Source organism: Copadichromis virginalis, linkage group LG18 (assembly GCF_057382275.1).
Source record: "Copadichromis virginalis isolate Kocher_CV1m ecotype Utaka linkage group LG18, C_Virginalis_male_GT1.1, whole genome shotgun sequence".
Taxonomy (NCBI): domain Eukaryota; kingdom Metazoa; phylum Chordata; class Actinopteri; order Cichliformes; family Cichlidae; genus Copadichromis; species Copadichromis virginalis.
In genome coordinates, this window is record NC_140635.1 from 13,405,960 (window position 1) to 13,425,303 (window position 19,344).

The window sequence follows — 19,344 nt, forward strand, 5'->3', positions numbered from 1 at the left end:
AATTCTAATAATGTCATGATGTAATATAAATATATTTGGGTCTGTGTTCTTCTCCAGATGCATCATAAAACATTTAACGGTTTTTTTTCTTTTTCTTTTCCAATAAGAAGCTTTGGTGAAGCCTGGAAAAGAGGCGCAAAAAAAAGAGAAAGAAAAACAACTTTGCAAATGTCCCTTTGAAAAAACACGTGCAAGTAGCGCTTTGTTTTAATACCAACATGTGAACACTCCACTTTGTCATCTAAAGAAACGTTTTATGACCTGCCTGCAAGGTGTCATGCAGAAAAACTTTGATCTTTTACGTGTTTATTACAGCGAGGGAAACAAATTTCTCTTTTTGGCCTCAGTTTGCGTTTTGCGGTTAATCGTGCATAAAGATCAATGGGAGCAAATGGTTTCCTAGAAACTCTGAAATAATATGTTTAACGCATAATTTAGACCTAAATCCATCTACAGTTGAAATATGTAAATAATATTTCTTTGTGGAAGAAGATGATGTTGATTACTCCTGAATATAAAATCAGAAAAATGAACTGAATTGATTTTATTTATTCGACTTAATGTGGAAGAAACCTGCAGAATCCGTTCCACTTGCCTCGCAGTGAGGAGTGAGAGCTCAAAAACAAATAACAGTCATAGTCATGTTGCAGACAATAACTCATTTGTGCAATAAAAATGATTTCGATTGGTCTGATTGGCTCAGAAAAATACTGTGGCGCTTTTTCAAAAAACATAAACCGCAAATGTGGCGATCATCCAGCTGAACCAGCGCTTATGTAAATCTCACAGAGTGTTCCCGGCGACACTTGCCTTTTTTGTCAACGTAATGGTTTTTTCACCTAACACACTGCGCCCGCTATTCCAAATTAACTGATTCATTTAGGCGCAGTTAACCCCCCACTGTGAGTGCATGTCCTCAAGACGTCACCTCCGAGGTATTCCACCTTCAAGTTTCGATTTTTGCCTCTAATAAAATCATCCAGGCTGCTGGTTATTAAATATGCATTATACAACATACTCAACAATACACTGTATTTTCAGTGAGAATTTAAACTTTTCGTAGGCTGAGGGTAGTTTATTCGAGCCTTTATTGCCAGACGCAGGCTGAATGGAAAGTTCACACCTTTTAACGCCCCCATTAGTCTGCGTTTACATTCGCTCATTGCTGATTTACATTTGCGACCAAATAGCATCTTTACTGCTGTTTACTGAGGGCCTGGCGGTACTGGAGAGGAAACGGGGGCATTTGATATAAAAGTCGGCCTTCAAGGATCCCACTGTCACTCCACGCAGCTCGCAGATCGAAGACTTGGCTCACCGGGAATTTACTCACCGACAAATATGCTGAAGTTTGTCATCAGCTTCGCCGCACTGCTGTGCACGGCCGCTGCCGTGTCGCTCCACTACCCGGAGAACTCGTTCACTCCCGCGACAGAGTCCGAGGAAGTCCGCTCAGCTGCTATAAAGAGACTTTTGGAGGTTTTCGGGATGGACGACCCCCCTGTGATTCATGGACACAAACAGCCCCCTCAGTACATGCTTGATTTGTACAACGCGGTAGCCGACGTGGACGGTGTGACCAAGGATCCGCATCTTCTGGAGGGGAATACCGTGCGCAGCTTCTTTGATAAATGTAAGATCTGATGTGTCCCCGCATGCGTGCCAGGATGGCTGCTTTGGAAGACACTCTGATTTGAGCCCTAATCCTCTCATTTCTATTGCAGTGTACAGTGATCAGGTGGAGTTCAGCTTCAATTTGTCAATGGTCGCAAGAACAGAGAAGATTCTTGCTGCAGAGCTCCATCTTTATAAGCTGAGACCTCAGGCACCCTTGACGTTCAACAGACATCACTTCAGCCAGGTATGTAGACCAGCTCTAGACCAGTATTTAAACCCGCGTGGCTGAATGGCTGTTTCTAATTCTATCTACATTAATTTGGCTCTTTCAGGTCAGTGTTTATCAGCTGTTTGACACCAGCAAAACCAATTTTACGCAGAAGAAGCTGCTTTCCTCTCGACTTATCCCAGTGCACTCCTCTGGTTGGGAAGTCTTCACAATCACGCATGCAGTAAGTATCACCACCTCTTTAAAGCCCACAAAGATCTGCTTTGAACTACACTGGACAGTGTAGAGTGCTGAAATAAACTTATGACCTTCTTCCTGAAGGTGCGCTCCTGGATGGTTGATGAGGGCACAAACCTGGGACTTCAAGTGGTGGTTCGGACACTGGGAGGGAGCCAAATGGATAAAAAACTGATCCGCTTTGCCTCAGGGCGCCACCACCATCACAGCAAACAGCCCATGCTGGTTCTCTTTACTGATGATGGCCGCTACTCTAATCCTCTTGAGAGCAAAGGTGAGATTTCTACTTTAATGTCAGTTACTCCCAGTGATATTAATATTAAGTGAAGATAGTAGCCGTGTGGATAAGATTTACAGTGGTTAAAGGGAAACCAGCCTCCAGTCTCTATATTCATAAGCACAACAGCCTTAGTTTTAGTTTTAATGGACGACTGAACTAAATGTCCACTGAGGTCAGTGCTGAATATATTTCCATCCACATGTGCAACCATTATTTAGCATGCTTATGAAGGAAACACTCACGTACAACTGGCCTGTGACTGACTGGGAGTATGCTTACAATTCAACAACTTGATGAAAAATGAAGCTCTCAGTGTTTTGTGTGTCCCACTTAAGGGCTTTAGATGTTATATTTCTTTGCACTCTACATTCAAACTTCTACTTCTGCTTGTGTGTCACTGCTTCCTCTTCTGTTTATGGAATGTACTTCGTAACAGTTCAAAAATTGCATTTTTAAAACGGTGGATTTCTTTCTCCAGATTCAGATGATACAGCAGAAACGTCCAACCTGCCCCAGACTCCCATGTCCGGTCCACCTTCCCGTAGCGCTCGATCTCTGGGCTACGATGCAGACGGTGCAGCCACGCACTGCCAGCGGTTTCCCCTAAATGTAGACTTCGAGGAGATCGGCTGGTCGGGCTGGATCGTATCACCAAAGGGTTACAACGCTTACTATTGCAAAGGCTCCTGCCCCTTTCCTCTGGGTCAGACCATGAAACCAACCAACCACGCCACTGTCCAGTCCATCATCAATGCCTTGAAGCTGGTGAAAGGCATTGAGACGCCGTGCTGTGTGCCAGACAAGCTCTTTTCCATCAACTTGCTCTTCTTTGATGATGATGAGAATGTGGTTTTAAAACAGTATAATGACATGGTGGCTGGAAGCTGTGGGTGCCACTAACATTAACTAGTCACTGGTATCGGGCTGCGAAGATTAAAAACTGTAAACATTGTAAACAGAGCTTGGTCAGCTGACCCTGGAAACTATTATGTGGCCAGTCCTACATGTGACACTGTAGTATATGTAAATAATGATAAATTATAATATATGAAAGTAATTGAAATGATATTAAATAATCAAAGGAATGTTAAATAAATTTGTAAATCTGTATTTTTCTGTATTTTATCTGTATTTTTTATGTTTTGTGTTGGGATATATATTGTAAATATTGTAAATGAAAGTCTTGTTTATTGGCCCTTGCATCAGTTTGTTGCATCATTTGTGAGGCTTTACAAAGCTTCACAATTCTTTTGAGACCCAACCACCAAAAAACAAAAAATCTAACAAACGAAATATGAAAAACAAAACAGGCTTTTAATCTTTTTGTAAAGTATAAAGTTAACTTGTAGACCTGCTATGATTACAATGCCCCCCATGTTTTCCAGCTCTGTGGACTTTTGTAAGTTTTCGAAAATCTGTATTAAAGCTCATCTTTTGCCTTTTAGAAGTGTTTCTGTGGGTCCTCTTTTTGAGAAAAGTAATCTCATAATGTTGTGCTAGATCAGGCTCATCAGAATTCAGTATCTCTAAATAGTTTAAGCTACGGTTGCATTATCATGTATACATGGATGCATGTAATACATTTTTTTTATGTCACTATTACACCACTTGCAATATTACTGTATATGTAATGACAGTGAAGGCATCTTATCTTATGTCATTCATCTGCACTGAGTATATTCAACTTTATAAACAAGAGGCTTCCACTAGCCCACTGGACATCTTCCTTTTCACCTCTAGAGGGCACTGATGTCCAAAGGGGTTTCCCTTTGGGTCCAGTGAGCACAATCATGATTGTTTATAGTGTAGTAGCAAAAGGCCATCCTCCTACAAACCATCCTCTTAAAAAAAGACATTCCTAAAGATGCTCAGGAAATAGGAGGATTAGAAAAAAGACAGGATATTCTGGACTATAAATAGAGAGTCCTTTAAAGATGCCCCATCAGTACAGTAAGGTATGTGTTCAGCTGTAAGATGGCACAGCTCTCTGTGACCTCCTATAAAACGCAACACAAGCTAAAGTCAAAGTGTTAGGAAGCTTTCTAAGAAATAGACTGATGTAATGTCTTTGTTCATTTAATGTCTTATAACAGCTCATAGGTGTTTATGCTGTGCGTCATAAGCATTGGTGTCTGACCTAAATTATGATGTGGTGAATCATGTGGTATGGAAGGCAAAAAACACAATATTTTCTATAATGGAAGCATCATTGAAATTGTTCTTTGGGGTCTCTAACAGGACCAAAGAATCTCAGGTTGTTGGAGATAGATGTGGATTTTTCAAAATAAAATATATGACCCAAAAGGTTTAGCCTTTATTGAGCCTTTATTTTTATGACTGCAATCACTGGTTGTTCTGGTAAGTTTCATCCTTATTACTCATCCTACCTGGAATAGAGTGAGGTAAAGTTGATGCTGTACACCTGCTATTATAAATCATAATTGCAGGATCAAAGGGAAGTTTTATGTCTGTGCCTCAAGGTGTTTCTGAACTCATTTTGTGTGCACACAAGTCAACACAAGTTCAGTTTTAAGTGAGCTCTGGAACACTTAAAACCTAAAACACTTCAAAACTTGCTTATATATCTATATCTATATCTATATCTATATCTATAGATAAGATAAGATAAGATAAGATAAGATAAGATAACCTTTATTAGTCCCACACGTGGGAAATTTGTTTTGTCACAGCAGGAAGTGGACAGTGCAAAAGTTATGAGGCAAAAATTAGAATACAATAAGAATAAATACAGTACACAACTGTACAGAATAGAATAAAATAAAATACTATATACAGTAGAATAAAATAAAATAAATATACAATAAGATAAAAATAGAATACAAATACAAATACTATATACAACTGAGTAAAAATACAACGATGACAGAAAGGATTATTGCACTTAGTATTATTGCATATGTATGGATGTGTGTGCTTGATCAGTTAAAGTCTTTATTATGGAGTCTGACAGCAGTGGGGAGGAAAGACCTGCGAAATCTCTCCGTCCCACACCGTGGGTGCCGCAGTCTCCCACTGAAGGAGCTGCTCAGTGCTGTCACAGTCTGCTGCATGGGGTGGGAGATGTTGTCCATCAGGGATGACAGCTTAGCCGCCGTTCTCCTGTCACTCACCACCTCCACTGGGTCCAGAGGGCATCCTAGAACAGAGCTGGCCCTTCGGATCACCCTGTTCAGTCTCTTCCTGTCCCCAGCAGAGATGCTGCCGCCCCAGCAGACCACGCCATAAAAGATAGCAGAAGCCACAACAGAGTCATAGAATTTCTTCAGGAGTGGGCCCTCCACTCTAAACGACCTGAGTCTCCGCAGCAGGTACAGCCTGCTCTGCCCTTTCCTGTAGAGGAAAGGGCAGAGCCAGTCCAGTCCAGTCTATTGTTCAGATGAACACCAAGGTACCTGTAGCTGTCCACAGCCTCAATGTCCATACCTTGGATGTTCAGTGGTTGCAGTGGAGAATGCTTGTGCCTGCGGAAGTCTACCACCAGATAGATAGATAGATAGATAGATAGATAGATAGATAGATAGATAGATAGATAGATAGATAGATAGATAGATAGATAGATAGATAGATAGATAGATAGATAGATAGATAGATAGATAGATAGATAGATAGATAGATAGATAGATAGATAGATAGATAGATATACACTCACAACAATTAAGTTCTCAACTGAAACAAAACTTGTCTCACATCAAAAACTCTATTTGCCCACTACAAAACCCTGTCTCTAAAGAGTGTAACCTGAGTGGCGAACAAGGCGTTGGCCATAGTGTGCCACCAAAGGGGGTTGATACCACTTGGCATGATGCTGGACGACAGCCCTTATTCACTGTCAAAGGGGTTTCTATTCACAACGGAGAAAACGATGAAATGCCTCCATTATAGTGGGGACCAAAGGGCCCCAGTGCAGCCAGACACCTGATCTCCTCTTTGGCTCTGGCTTCCCTTTGTCAGAGTATTTCATAACTAGCATACCCACTTTAAAAAAGGACTTGATGCCGGAGCAGCGATGGACCTGAGACTCTGTGTTTCTGTACTCAGACATGGGAAATAAACAAACCATCTTTACGGCACAGCAGCTAGATGCCTATCAGGTTGGTATCACTCATGTTTCTTTATCAATTAATTGATAAGGCTCACTCAGAATGAATGGAGCTACCATTATCAGTATTAGCTTAACATCTACGAACAAGATTAATCAGACCTCTTCATACTTTTTATTAGCAAAAAAGAAAGGGATCCAGTCCCATGTGGTGCAGCACTTCCTGACATTCAGAGTCAGTGTTTTCCTGATATTGTGTGATGACTGGATTTGCTTTTGACTTGCATCATTTTGATGAAAAGAAAACTCTCAGAAGTAATTTGAGGTGCAAAGTTAGAGATGTCATATGGTAAATAAATGGTAAATGGCAAGTAAGGCATTTATAAATAAAGTTTTTCATTTGATTTTTGGTGCTAATGTAATGGAGAAATGTTGGAGAAACATTAATATTTACACAAAAATAATTGCCATTTAAAAAAAATTATTAAATTTCACTGCTTTGATCCACCGCAACATCACCACAACATGCTGATACATGATAATAATAATCGTAATAGACAGACAGAGATCATTTTGCCTGTTTTGTAAGCAATTCATAATTTGTTTCCAAAAACTGCATGTTTACTTCTCTACTTTACCAATATTGTGTAAAAATAAGTGTCTTTTATTGATGTATTGCTATTACTGAGTAAAGATTATACACATCACTGTATGCAAACAGCTCACATTGAATTTAAATTGCATTTACAGGACTGTACATATTTCACAAGAAAGGAAATTCTGAGGTGAGCCTACATTACTTCAGTTATTTTGTTTATACTTCCTGCTTTATGACATCCCTCCAGTGCAGAAAAGATCAAACTAAACATGGACTCAGGATAAGTTGTGTCAGATCTCATTAATTTCCTGAGTCATTGCTTATGTAGCATGCTTGACAGAGCTGAATTTTGTTCTATTCTGCACAATACCATACTGTAACTCTAAACTAGACTATCAGGACACCTGTCTTGATGTGGGGCAGACTGCCACTGAGATCACAGGCTATTTTTATTGTGCTGGAAAGTGTATAAGTTGAATGTTTTCTGTTTTCAAAATAGTGTCCGTAGCTGAAAAGCAAGTTCTTAACTTAACTTTTCCTTTCTAACTTTTCCTTGTCCCTTTAAAGTGTAACTCTACATATTATAGGACATATCTTGTAATTCAATATTGATAGTAAATTTTTTAAACCTTTCCTAGACTCTTCCACCGCTATCGGGATTTGGCACCGCAGCTCGTTCCTCTTGACTACACCAACCACCCAGATGTGAAGTTACCATATGAGCTGATTGGCAGCATGCCAGAGCTGAAGGTAGTCCCGCTGCACTGGTCCGCACACGCCCTGCAGACCCGCGCTCTCTCCCTGTGTTCCCAATCCATAATTAATGACCAATTAATCGACAGAATTCTTTGAGCGGTTATATGTTACCTGACTCCTTTAAACTTGAAGGATGTTGGTGGGTCCCAGAGGACACACTTGGTGGAAATAGGTCAATTATATGCCTCTTTACTCAGTGACAGCAAGGTAAACAGGTGTGTTAACAAGCTGGTCACTGACATGCCCCAAGAAAGGGAGAGTGAGCCGGTCACGATCAGGGTCACGCCCGAGGTTGCCACTTTTTCCAAGCTGTTTTTATTACTAAAGATAATTTTATGACTTTATTGGATTTCAAATAGAAAAACAAAACTGAAGTAAAATCACAAACAGCACAATTTTGTTAGAACAGGACTAAACTGCATCACATCGAACAGGCAGAAGTTAGTTGTGCTGAACATTTGTGTGTTCATGCTTTGACTGTTTGTTTAGGACAACCCGTTTCGACAGAGGATCGCTGAGGTTTTCTCTGAGGATGGCGAGGGAAACATGACACTGGACGACTTCTTGGACATGTTTTCTGTCCTCAGTGAGATGGCTCCACGGGACCTCAAGGCCTACTATGCTTTCAAAATTTATGGTAAAATCTTCATAAATCAAGGATGCTTGTCATTGTTTTTGTTTTTTTCTTTAAAACCAATGTTAATTCCAACCAATTTTTACATTTTTGCAGTTTCACAAATCATACTGTGCATACTTTACTACACACGGTACATAACAAAGTATGTGAATAACCCTTCCTACTGCCACTGCAAGCTGAAAAAATACATTTAAATGTTAACATTTTACACCAAATAAGGAGATATTTCAACTTAAATGCACTGTTTACATCTGTTTGCAAAAGGCAATCATGGAAACAAAATTGCTATACGTTAAACTGCAGAAAACAGCATTGACTTAAGCTCATTATTAGTTAGAATAAGGGCAAATTTAATGTTAGAGTCATGCAGATATACCGCTGGATTTTCTGCATCTGATTTGAGTTGTGAAAGAGGATGTTTGGTTTCCAACATCCCAGACAGAAGAGTGGGCGTTAAACACATCTTGAAACTTGCAGCATTTAAAGAAGCGGTTTGTCAGTAAAACTAAACTGATTATTGTGCAAAAAATGTACGATGAAATCATCAGCAGTAATATATATTCATCCTGAAGGGTTATGGATCGGTAAACACAGCAGATGGGGAATGGAAAGTTTAGGATCATATACCAGCTCGTCAAAGCCTCGGTTAAAAAAAAAAAAGACAGCTGACAACTTGTGAAACTACACACGAGAACTTTTCATTCCTTATTCAGACTAACAAGGGTGACGTAGTTACACTATAATGAAAAGGATAAGAAAAAACAGCCTGCTTTTCTTCATTAAATTAATCATACACTAAATATTTCAGCCACATTAACAAAATATAAGGTGAAAAAAAAAAGTTGTTAGCTTTAGTTCCACATTTGTCCAAAACAATATATTAAAAACTGTCTTTTGTCCAACCAGATTAGTCTAAAACATGTTCAATTTACAGCCAACAAAGACACAAAAAGGCTTAAGTTGAATAATTCATTAACTGATGTATTATTTGACCTGTTGATATTTTTTTATTTATTTATTTTTTCTGTAAGATTTCAACAACGATGACTTCATCTGCAAGTCAGACCTGGAGAAGACGCTGAACAAGCTGACTCGTAACGAGCTGACAGAAGACGAGGTGAGGATGGTGTGCGAGAAGGTGATCGATGAGGCCGACCTGGACAATGATGGCCGTCTGTCACTCGAAGATTTTCAGCACATGATTGTTAGAGCTCCGGACTTCCTCAGGTAAACCAGCAGTAAACATTTACAATAACATGTAAACCCATCAACAAGGACTAGATGTGTTATTTGGTTATAACTATTGACTCTAATATAGAATATTGTCCTTTTGCTGACTTTCGTAATGAGAAGTGCTTTCTGTTCACAGCACTTTTCATATAAGGATATAAGCAAATGAAGCAATTCTCTACATTTGCTACCTGGAATAGCCCCAAAGGATGGACTGGAAATACTTCAGAATGAAATCCTGTCATCTTCACATCTTCATCATTTTTTTTTAATGTAAAAATAAATAAAATGACCAAAATCATTGTTCTGGCATTCTTTAAGGAGTCCATGTCCAGTTTTTCTCTTACAGAAACAACAACAGTCATGCTGTGACTGCAGATCTTTCATCAGGTGGAGGCTTCGGCCAATCCCTCAAGACAAGGCTCATTAGCTATGATTATCAACAGTGGATTTGTGTCTTGTATCAAAAGGGGTTCAGTTACACTGGACAATAAACAATAAACACGCCAGAATATTCCAGTGAGCCAATAATAGGAGAGCCATTTGTCATGAAAGCAGTCAGTGGGTAAACTGATAGTTTCCTGTGACATCCAGCCAATAAAGCCACTGAATTGAAACGCACAAGGTTAGTTTTATAACCTTATTTTATTAAATCAAAAGTTCACATATCTACAAAATTGTAGATACATTTTATATGGGTTTAGAAAGTACAGTACAATTTAAGCAGACCTACTTTTTAGTGATATTTACAATGTTTTGTTGATTTTTCCTATTATTGTCCCTGTGTACTTCACACTAATGGAATAAAATATGGCTGTAAAAAGGGAAACATTTCAAGAAAACAAAAGATATGACTTAAAAACAAAATCAAAGAGGAAGTATCATATTTCAGAAAAAAATTATACAGCTCGAGTCCCATAAAAGTTTGCTCCCTATGTTTCTGTTTATGACTTAAAGCTCGAACAAAACGGTGCCGTCTTCACAGTTCGACACCCGCTCTCTTCCCGCTCAACAGTACCCCGCTGTGCTAAGTTTCACCTGCACTGATGCACCAATGCAGCTTTAAATAAACGGAGCGTGTCCTCTCTTTTTGGCTCAGTGACTGACACAAAACAAAAATAACAAAAAGCCCATACATTCAACCGTACAGCTCTGTAGGTATGTCTGAAAAAAAAGTACATTACACACACGCACAGGTCCGAGATTCACAATGCATAGCTCACCTATGACAGAATAGATTACTAGTGGTTAAGACAAATGGCCATGGTATTCATGAGGTCCCAAATTATTTGATATTACAAAAGGTGCATGAAACATATTGTCCCTCAATACTGTGCATGTAGGAACTTGATTTTAAGACTGACATAAACATAGAAACAATGGAAACAGACTGAGAATCCACATCTAAGTTCAACACAGGTGGAGTGTACATAATTGCATCACACTCCCCAGATTAGCTGTCTCTAATAAAATACTGATTCATATTTGAAGTTTGGCAGTTACCTAAGATGCACCGTGTGCTTCTGGCGCCACCTAGCTGTCAGATCTAATGTCCACAATGGGGAAAAACAAACCTGTAAAAGGATCCAGAATACCCCAAACAGGGCCATCTTTAGCTTAATTCAAGCCATCTCTATGTAAACTCATAAAATATTACTTTTAAACTACGGGTTGGCAAGCACAGTAGTATAAAAAAAAGAGAGGCTGAAAGACTTATCTTTTACACGCAGATATATGCTGAAATAACTCAGTCTGAGGAAGGAAACGTTTTTAAGAGAACTAATAACAGGGCAGTGGACTGCTCGCTGTGAACTACCAGAGGAGATCAAGTCCTTTGGGTGTTGTAAAATGTTGGTAATATATGTCCTTTATATTACCAAGACTCAAAAGGAGCAAAAGAAATTTATAGCTGTACTGTATTGCAAAACTATCACTTGGCACAGACTACACACAAACCACAATTTACTGGTAAAGTGCAAGGAGAGCTGCATGACAGCAGGGAAGGGGCAGAAGGGGCTTACAGTGTGAAACTTCAAGTGATTTTAACTGCTCATCAAACAACCAGAGACGTCATTCAGCTTAACTGCGACTAAGAGCTGACAGGAAAAATTCAGACATCAATCTATTTTAAAGAAGAGCTGAGGCGACAGACCAAAGGAGAGAAACAAACTTCAATAATAAATCGTTTAAAAAGTCATTTTTCAAGATAAATACCAATAAGTGCAGCATCTCAAATAAATGAGATTGCTGCTTTTCTGCCTCATGTGACAATAAACTGATTATTTTAGGACATCTTTAGTGGCTTCAAACAGGCTGTGATTTCAAACTATAAATTAAGGTCTCATTGTCACAGTAATCCTATTATTACAAATTTAAGACTGGTCATTTGCTACATCAAGAAATGTTCCTAAACAGAGTATTTGCATTTTCATCATTAGAATGACAAAAACCTAAACTGTAGTTTAAGATAATATATTCCTCTTCATCACTCACTGAAAGGAGGAGAATGCACCAATGGTGGAGTAATCATTTTCAGTCACAAAAAAATGATTGTCAAGGACAACAAGAGCAGTGCTCTCAGCTCATTCTGTCTGATCCTTGACTGACAGTGAAAAGGAAACCTGTACAGCTCTGTTTCACAGCATTTCAAGCTCATCAGCCTCTGGTTGAAATTTGTCACATAAAAAAAGGGACAGAGTGCTATTAAAAATAGATCTAAATATATCACATTTGTAATCCAGTCCACAAACTATTAATGACTTCTCATCCCTGGTTCTGCTACCGGTTGTGTGAATGAGTGAGTGAGGATAATGAAGAGACTAACTCTGGAGTAAGAGCCCATTCCTTTGTGTTAAATGGAACATCTGGATAATGCTCCTGGCTGAGTCCTCCAACCAGCAGAGCACCATGACTCATGAAGTCAACATTTATCCTTAAAATGGAAAAGATGAAACTCTGGAAGCTTTCAGAAGAGGAAGCAAGGAGGGGAAGTCCTCCATTTACTGACAATATAATGGCTTACGTGGGCTTTTAGGACTGACCATAGCTGGAGAGAAAGGGGGAGGAAGTGCTAAGAGCAAGAACAGTCTATTTATGTCCAGTCAGTATGAAAGGCCTCAGTCCTCAGAGTAGGCTACAGCGGAAGAAGCTGGTCTTTTTCTGAGGCTCTGAGATCTTTACGCCCTGACTGCTTCCTTGCGGTGTGTTGCCCTCCTGCAGCAAAAACAACAAAGAAAAACAAAAGACAAGTCAAAACACTGTCATCTGCTGCACAGTTTTCCACAAGCTGGAAAAACGCAAAAACATTCCATAAAGCTAGCCACAAGAGCTGCTGATCATTTTCCTCACAGTTTTATCCTTACCAATTTTGTGTCCATTTTTGATTTGATGTCTCTGGCCAGCATCAAAAACGCCTGTGAAACAGAAAAGCATGCTTTCAAAATTCTAATCTTCATCTACCGTAAATTCAACTCAAGAATTTAAGGCAGCTGGACCTAATAGTCACAAGGTTCAATTAGATTCAATTTTATTTATATAGTGCCAAACAGTAACAACAACAGTCGCCTCAAGGTGCTTATATTATAGGGTGAAGACACAAAAATAATAGAGAGAAACCCCAAAAAAATCAAACGACCTCTTTTGAGCAAGCACTTGCTAACAGTGGGAAGGAAAAACTCCCTTCTAACAGGAAGAAACCTCCAGCAGAAACAGGTCAGCGAGGGGCAGCCATTTGGCACAACTGGCTTTGGGACGAAAAGTCCAGTTATCACCAACAAGGTTCTTAATTTTGTGCATATGGGAGCTTTGCTTTCTAACCACGAAAGATGACATCAATATTAGACACAAGCAGGTGACATGTTTTGGGGTTTTTCTGGAGGCAAATACTGTTGTGATTTAGCGCCATATAAATAAAACTGAACTGAATGTTTACATGACGTATCAAATTAACTGTGCCATGTGTTCTAGCTGACAAAGTGCTTACATTTTCCACGTTGATGTTGGACTTTGCGCTGGTCTCCATGAACTTTATTCCATACTCTAGTGCAAGCTGAAATAAATAAACAAATAAATAAAGCTTTAAAAAAAATTCTGCTGACACTTTTATTCAAAGCATATTACTTTAACATTGCAATAATGACTAAGATTCCCCCTCGACTGATGATCTAGGTGGAAATGACACAGAGTATCACCAGCTACTTGTTGGTTTCCATCAGTGAAGTAAATTTATATAAAATGTACTTACAGTAACCCCTGCATGTAACCAACCCTAACTCAGATGCATGTGTATTAAGGATGGGCATTTCAAGCAAGCACGCTATTTAACATTAACTAGGAACAAGTCGCCTATTTTCCAATAGTTGGAAACTGCTTTTAAATGACTATAAACAGCTGTGTCAGACTTTTCACCATGCTAGCTTTACCTCGTTTCCATTTGTTATATGCATTTAATCCATAAAAGACCCTTTGATGGCTGTAATAATGATTGGCTTTGCATATTACAGCGACATATAACCTCAGTCTGGCACATGGTACTTGGTAGTGCACCCTGTCGTTTAAAACCTAGCCGATGTTTTACTGCCACCTACAGGTAGTAAAAGTGCATTAAATCCAACCAGGCAATAATAAAAACAAGGAAGAAACACTTTTGTAAAATCATGGATATCCCAGATGTGAATGCACACAGACGCAAGAAAACAGAATGATAACATGTCTTTCTGTTGGACTGATTTTAAACTAGATCTTAATGTAACTTTACAGTGGCAGAAACACTAGTTTCTCTTCTCTCCTCTCAGTTTCACTGTGTGTTTGTGCTGGTGAACCTGAAACTGCAAGAACAGCCAACCATTCCTCCCCACAGGGAGAGCTCACTGTGTGACTACATGAAAATGACTCTTTGGAGAAGATTATGTGAGACCATGCATCTGTCAAGCTTCTCACCTTTTCCCCCATCTCTTTGGACACCTGCCGTTTGTCATTGATGTCACATTTGTTGCCAAGGACCATCTTCTCAACGTCCGCTGACGCATGCTGGATTAGAAGAGTTTGAATTTTAAAACGGTACATGATACCATACAGACTTTTGATGGGTAGAACATAAGTGGATGAGTTTATATTTGGACCAGAATGTACCTCTTCTATATTCCTTATCCAGTTCTTGATATTTTCAAAGGATTTTTCGTTTGTGATGTCGTAGACGAGCATGATGCCCTGTAAAGAGCAGTACAATCATAAATAAATGCAGGTGAAGCTGCACCTTCAACAGGAAAGAGGATGTAAATCACATCTGTCTGTCAGCATGTGAAGATACCCACCATTGCACCTCTGTAGTAGGCTGTTGTGATTGTTCGGAAGCGTTCCTGACCAGCTGTATCCCTAAAGAAAAAACATCATTAGTTATCTGAAAGCTTAAGGACAAAATATCAAATTGAATGTTTGTGGAAATTATTAGAAAAGTTAACACAAATTTCTAACTAATATCAAGCATGACAGCTAATACACTAAATGTATATTAAAACTGATGAAACAGTTATCTTAAACTCGCTAGTTGAACAGGCTGATATAGAGCTGGCAGTGTATAAACACATCCAACATACATGTAACGGGCTTTTTAAATACCTCTTCATTGGTACAGAAGCAAAACACCAGCATACAGTATATTACTACTGTGTAGTGCTTGTGGGTAACTGTATTAAGTCTGCAACAGTGCATTAATGTAACAAATAATAAATTCAAGGAAAACATCTCGGCACACAAAACTTTCTTCAACATAAACAAGCTATAATACTAATATCTGCAACCTTACAATAATTGTCAAATTTAAATTATGCTAGCTAGGATTACAATTGGGTACTCCTAGCTAGCCAGGTAACATTAACGGTAGAAGCCAAATATGGCACTACACTGAAGCAAAAAGCCTAACAGGTGGTCTGCTAATAACTGACTTTAGCCCTCTTTATTAAAGTCTGGAAGTTATGTGGCTTTATTTTTTGTGTAAATTACATTAAAATGTATTTCTTTTATTCTACATACACTCCTATCTGAAGTCTCTGTAGACTACAATGTTCACAGACAACACTGTGATCTGTAGTGAGAGTTGGGAGGAAGCCAAAGAGAACTTGGAAAGGTGGAGGTATGCAGTGAAGAGAAAAGGATTGCAAGTCACTGAAGCAAGATAGAATACATGTGTGAATGAGAGGAGGACATAACATAACAGTGAAGAGCAGAGGTAGTAAAGCTGGATAAGTTGAAACACCTGGGGTGAACCATCCAAAACACTGGACAGTTTATGAGAGAGATGAAGACGAGCGTTTAGGCAAGGTGGAGTGGGTGGAGATGAGTGTTGGGGTGATTTGTAACAGAAGCATAGTGGCATTAGTGAAAGGGAAAGTTTATACAAGAACAATGGTTTGAGGATGATGTCACTAGCAAAAACACAGGAGGCAAAGCTGGAGGTGGCAGAGCTGAAAGTGATCTTGAGGAACAGGTTTATGACTACATCAGAGAGACAACTCAGATTTGAGCGGTTTAGAGACAAAGTTATGCTGCACTTCATTTGCATCAAGAGAGATGTAAATCCTGAGCTGAGCATGCTCCAGTAGTCAAGTTGGAGCAACAACAGGATTTGTTTAGCTACTTATCAAAGTAGAGCTGCTGCTGTAGCAGGTTCATGGATACAACCTGGTCAGTGTTCTAATTTAGTGAGTCACAAATACACAACAGTGGCGGTGCAGAGTATGAGTATTACAATTTTACTACTGTTCATGGTTGCCATCTTGAATTGTTAAGCCTGGTTTTTCTGAGGCTCCTCCAACTTTCCAAGCTCAAAATCTGACTTGAGGGAACAGTTCAGATGTAAATTCCATCTGCCAACTTTAACTAGAACACACTATTACAAAGACAAAAAGGAAACGGTTTGACCATGTGCACTGGAGGAATAGTTGAAATTGGGCAAAGCATGTTAAATATAGAGCTGTTAGTCAGGAGGAAAAGAGGAAGACCTCAGAGAAGATTAATGGATCTAGTGAAGGTCATAAAAGGGGTTTGGTGTAGCAGAAAATGAGGATGCTAGAGTTAGGGTGAGGTGGAGGCATATTATCCATTGCAAACCATGCAATGTAATGTCCACTCATGGAAAAAGTGGTAGTGGTTAAAACACATTAATTTTAAAAATGATTACATCTGTGATTCTTATCACTGATAATGTATAAGAAGCACATAAGCAGTGAACTCAAGTATTAAACTAGAGCTTGTAAAGTGTATATACATAGTGTAAAATACTGAAAATAATTATTTGAAAAAAAAAAAATCAACCAACACTAAATGTGTATTAAAACTAAATTAAAACAATGACAAATACAAAACATTCTCGGCAAAATTATGTCACATGTCCAGCATTAAACTTACCATATTTGTAACTTTATCTTCTTGCCGTCAAGCTCTATTGTCCTAATCTTGAAATCAATGCCTGCGATTAAAATAAAAACCCAACATGAATGTCAAATCATAACGATAGCTTAGTAGCTCGGCTCTAGCTGTCAACATTGGCTAAGTCTACATTTTCAGCAAGCGAAATAACACCTACGGGCTGCCAATAAGCTACAGGAATATGATAATAAACAACCATTACACCAAATATCCGTGTTTCGTATGTCTTTCAAGAATGTAGACGGAGCCAAACGGCTAATGTGCCACTCGGCTAACCGTCTTGGTTAGCAACCCGGCATCAGGTTATTATACAACAAAACATTTCTGCTTAAACATGCGCCACACGTACAAACAAAGGTTATCAGTGCTTCACTTCACTACACTGAATTAACTAGTCAATCGTACTGCTGCTACTTTAGCAAATACACATTCTGCCTATAGTTTCTATAAAAGAGAAACTAGTTCCTTCTGCTGAAATCCAGCAAGTAGACGGCCTCACCGAGGAAGCCCATTGACGTACTGTAAACAGAGAATGGCTCGGTTTTGTTTCCCCCCAAATACTCACCTATAGTTGAGATAAACGTTGAATTGAAGGCGTCTTCCGAAAACCTGAACAGGACGCAGGTCTTCCCGACACCAGAGTCTCCGATTAACAGTAATTTAAACAAATAGTCGTATGTTTTCGCCATACTTGATATTATTGCGGAAATCCCGCCCGGCAAAGAAGCAATGTAAATGAGCTGGAATGACGCCCCCTGCTGGCCCGGAATTCAACAGCGTTTCAGACTGTGACCGTGAGGCCTTTAGATTGTTGGCTTACTTAAGGTAGACCAGGTTATAATTGTGATTTATTTAACCTGTGCTACTTTATGCTTTTTTTTTTTTATCTACTGTACTTGTTACTCTACTGTATAACTATAGCCTTAATTCAATATAAAGTTTTGTTCTTGCCATTTTATTATGTACACCTTGCTAGGACCAGTTTGGGTTTCTTTTTTGCTTTTTGAATTGCTTTCATTCTTCACGGCATAGATTTAGCAATGTGCTCCAAACATTCCCCAGAGATTTTGGTTCAAATTCACAAAGTTGCTGCAGATTTGTCAGCTACAGGTTCATGACGTGAATCTCCATCTTTGGGTTCCACTACAACCCAAATTGCTCTACCCAGATTGAGAGCTGAGGACTGTGGAGGCCATTTGAATACAGTGAACTTATTGTCATATCCAAAAAAAAAAACAGTTTGAGATGATCTGAGCTTTGTGACATGATGTATTATCCAGCTGGGTACACAAATTAAGGGATTGACACGGCATTAATGGATGGACATGGACAGCAACACCAGCAACCTAGACAGGCAGGGTTGGCATTCAAACAATGGCAGGCAATACTTTCCCAGTTGTCTGTTGTCCAGTTTTGGTGAGCCTGTGTAAACTGTATCCTCAGTTTCCCATCCTCAGCTGACAGGAGAGGCACCTGTTGTGGTCCTATGCTGCTGTAGCCCATCTGCTTCAAGACTTGATGTCTGGTGCTACTCTGCATACCTTGGTTGCAATGAGTGGTTATTTGAGTTGCTGTCAGCTTCAACTCAAAGCATTTACTGACATTAATACTACTACTACAGGATTACATTGGTTCTTACATTTCGGTATACTTGGAAATCAAGGGAAATTTGTGTTCATTAATTAAAAAAGCAACTTCCATTTGAATTACAATTCAACAAAAGAAAAAAAATGCAAATTACCACAGCCTAAAAAGGGTCAATTAGGACTTCTAATGAGGTTGGAAAGTAGAGTAAACGTGAAAAAGGAAACTGTAAAGATGAAAGGCAAAACAACTAAATGATTACAAAACAACAATAATTATTTTACCTGGTTTATCTTTTTTTAATAGCTGTTTAAAGTAAAAGTTGGATTTAAAAGCGAGTTGAGTGAACAGTCATATTCATCTGTTTCTGTGTGAACATGTTTATTTAGACGGTATAGGCGTATAGCATAAGCCAGGAATTGTGGTTTAGTTTAGTAACCAGGAGAGAGAAAAAGTGTTTTTGTGCATCCATGTCTTAAGGAGCCTTATTTTTATATTAATAACATTAATGCATAGTGGTGTTAAATATTATATTGTACATTAAGAAGGTCTAATTGTATTCAATGACATATAATTTTTTTGATAGGTGTAGTAAAAAGAATTATAGATCCATTTATAAAGATATATATACATGTAACGAGGGACTGTGTATTAGATAGGTATATTTATTTATAACATATATGTATACATT

The 19,344-nt window shown here is 38.8% G+C and overlaps 3 protein-coding genes across 3 annotated transcripts; 2 read left to right on the top strand and 1 right to left on the bottom strand.

The window, feature by feature from the left end:
• The first annotated feature begins 1,341 nt into the window (after window positions 1-1,341).
• Window positions 1,342-3,343, top strand: admp (anti-dorsalizing morphogenic protein). The gene is made up of 5 exons (XM_085439519.1): window positions 1,342-1,633; window positions 1,725-1,861; window positions 1,950-2,069; window positions 2,168-2,357; window positions 2,842-3,343. The coding sequence occupies exons 1-5, from the start codon at window positions 1,342-1,344 to the stop codon at window positions 3,261-3,263; spliced, it is 1,161 nt and encodes a 386-aa protein (XP_085295645.1). The 3' UTR covers window positions 3,264-3,343.
• A 3,048-nt stretch (window positions 3,344-6,391) lies between these two features.
• cib3 (calcium and integrin binding family member 3) lies at window positions 6,392-9,849 on the top strand. Its single transcript, XM_085438234.1, has 6 exons — window positions 6,392-6,475; window positions 7,174-7,208; window positions 7,660-7,771; window positions 8,267-8,414; window positions 9,446-9,641; window positions 9,784-9,849. The coding sequence occupies exons 1-6, from the start codon at window positions 6,425-6,427 to the stop codon at window positions 9,803-9,805; spliced, it is 564 nt and encodes a 187-aa protein (XP_085294360.1). The 5' UTR covers window positions 6,392-6,424; the 3' UTR covers window positions 9,806-9,849.
• A 420-nt stretch (window positions 9,850-10,269) lies between these two features.
• LOC146687421 (ras-related protein Rab-8A-like) lies at window positions 10,270-17,840 on the bottom strand. Its single transcript, XM_085438233.1, has 8 exons — window positions 17,635-17,840; window positions 17,049-17,109; window positions 14,957-15,017; window positions 14,775-14,852; window positions 14,583-14,672; window positions 13,627-13,692; window positions 13,007-13,057; window positions 10,270-12,857 (listed from the first exon to the last, which is right to left on the bottom strand). The coding sequence occupies exons 1-8, from the start codon at window positions 17,756-17,758 to the stop codon at window positions 12,768-12,770; spliced, it is 621 nt and encodes a 206-aa protein (XP_085294359.1). The 5' UTR covers window positions 17,759-17,840; the 3' UTR covers window positions 10,270-12,767.
• Window positions 17,841-19,344: the final 1,504 nt, after the last annotated feature.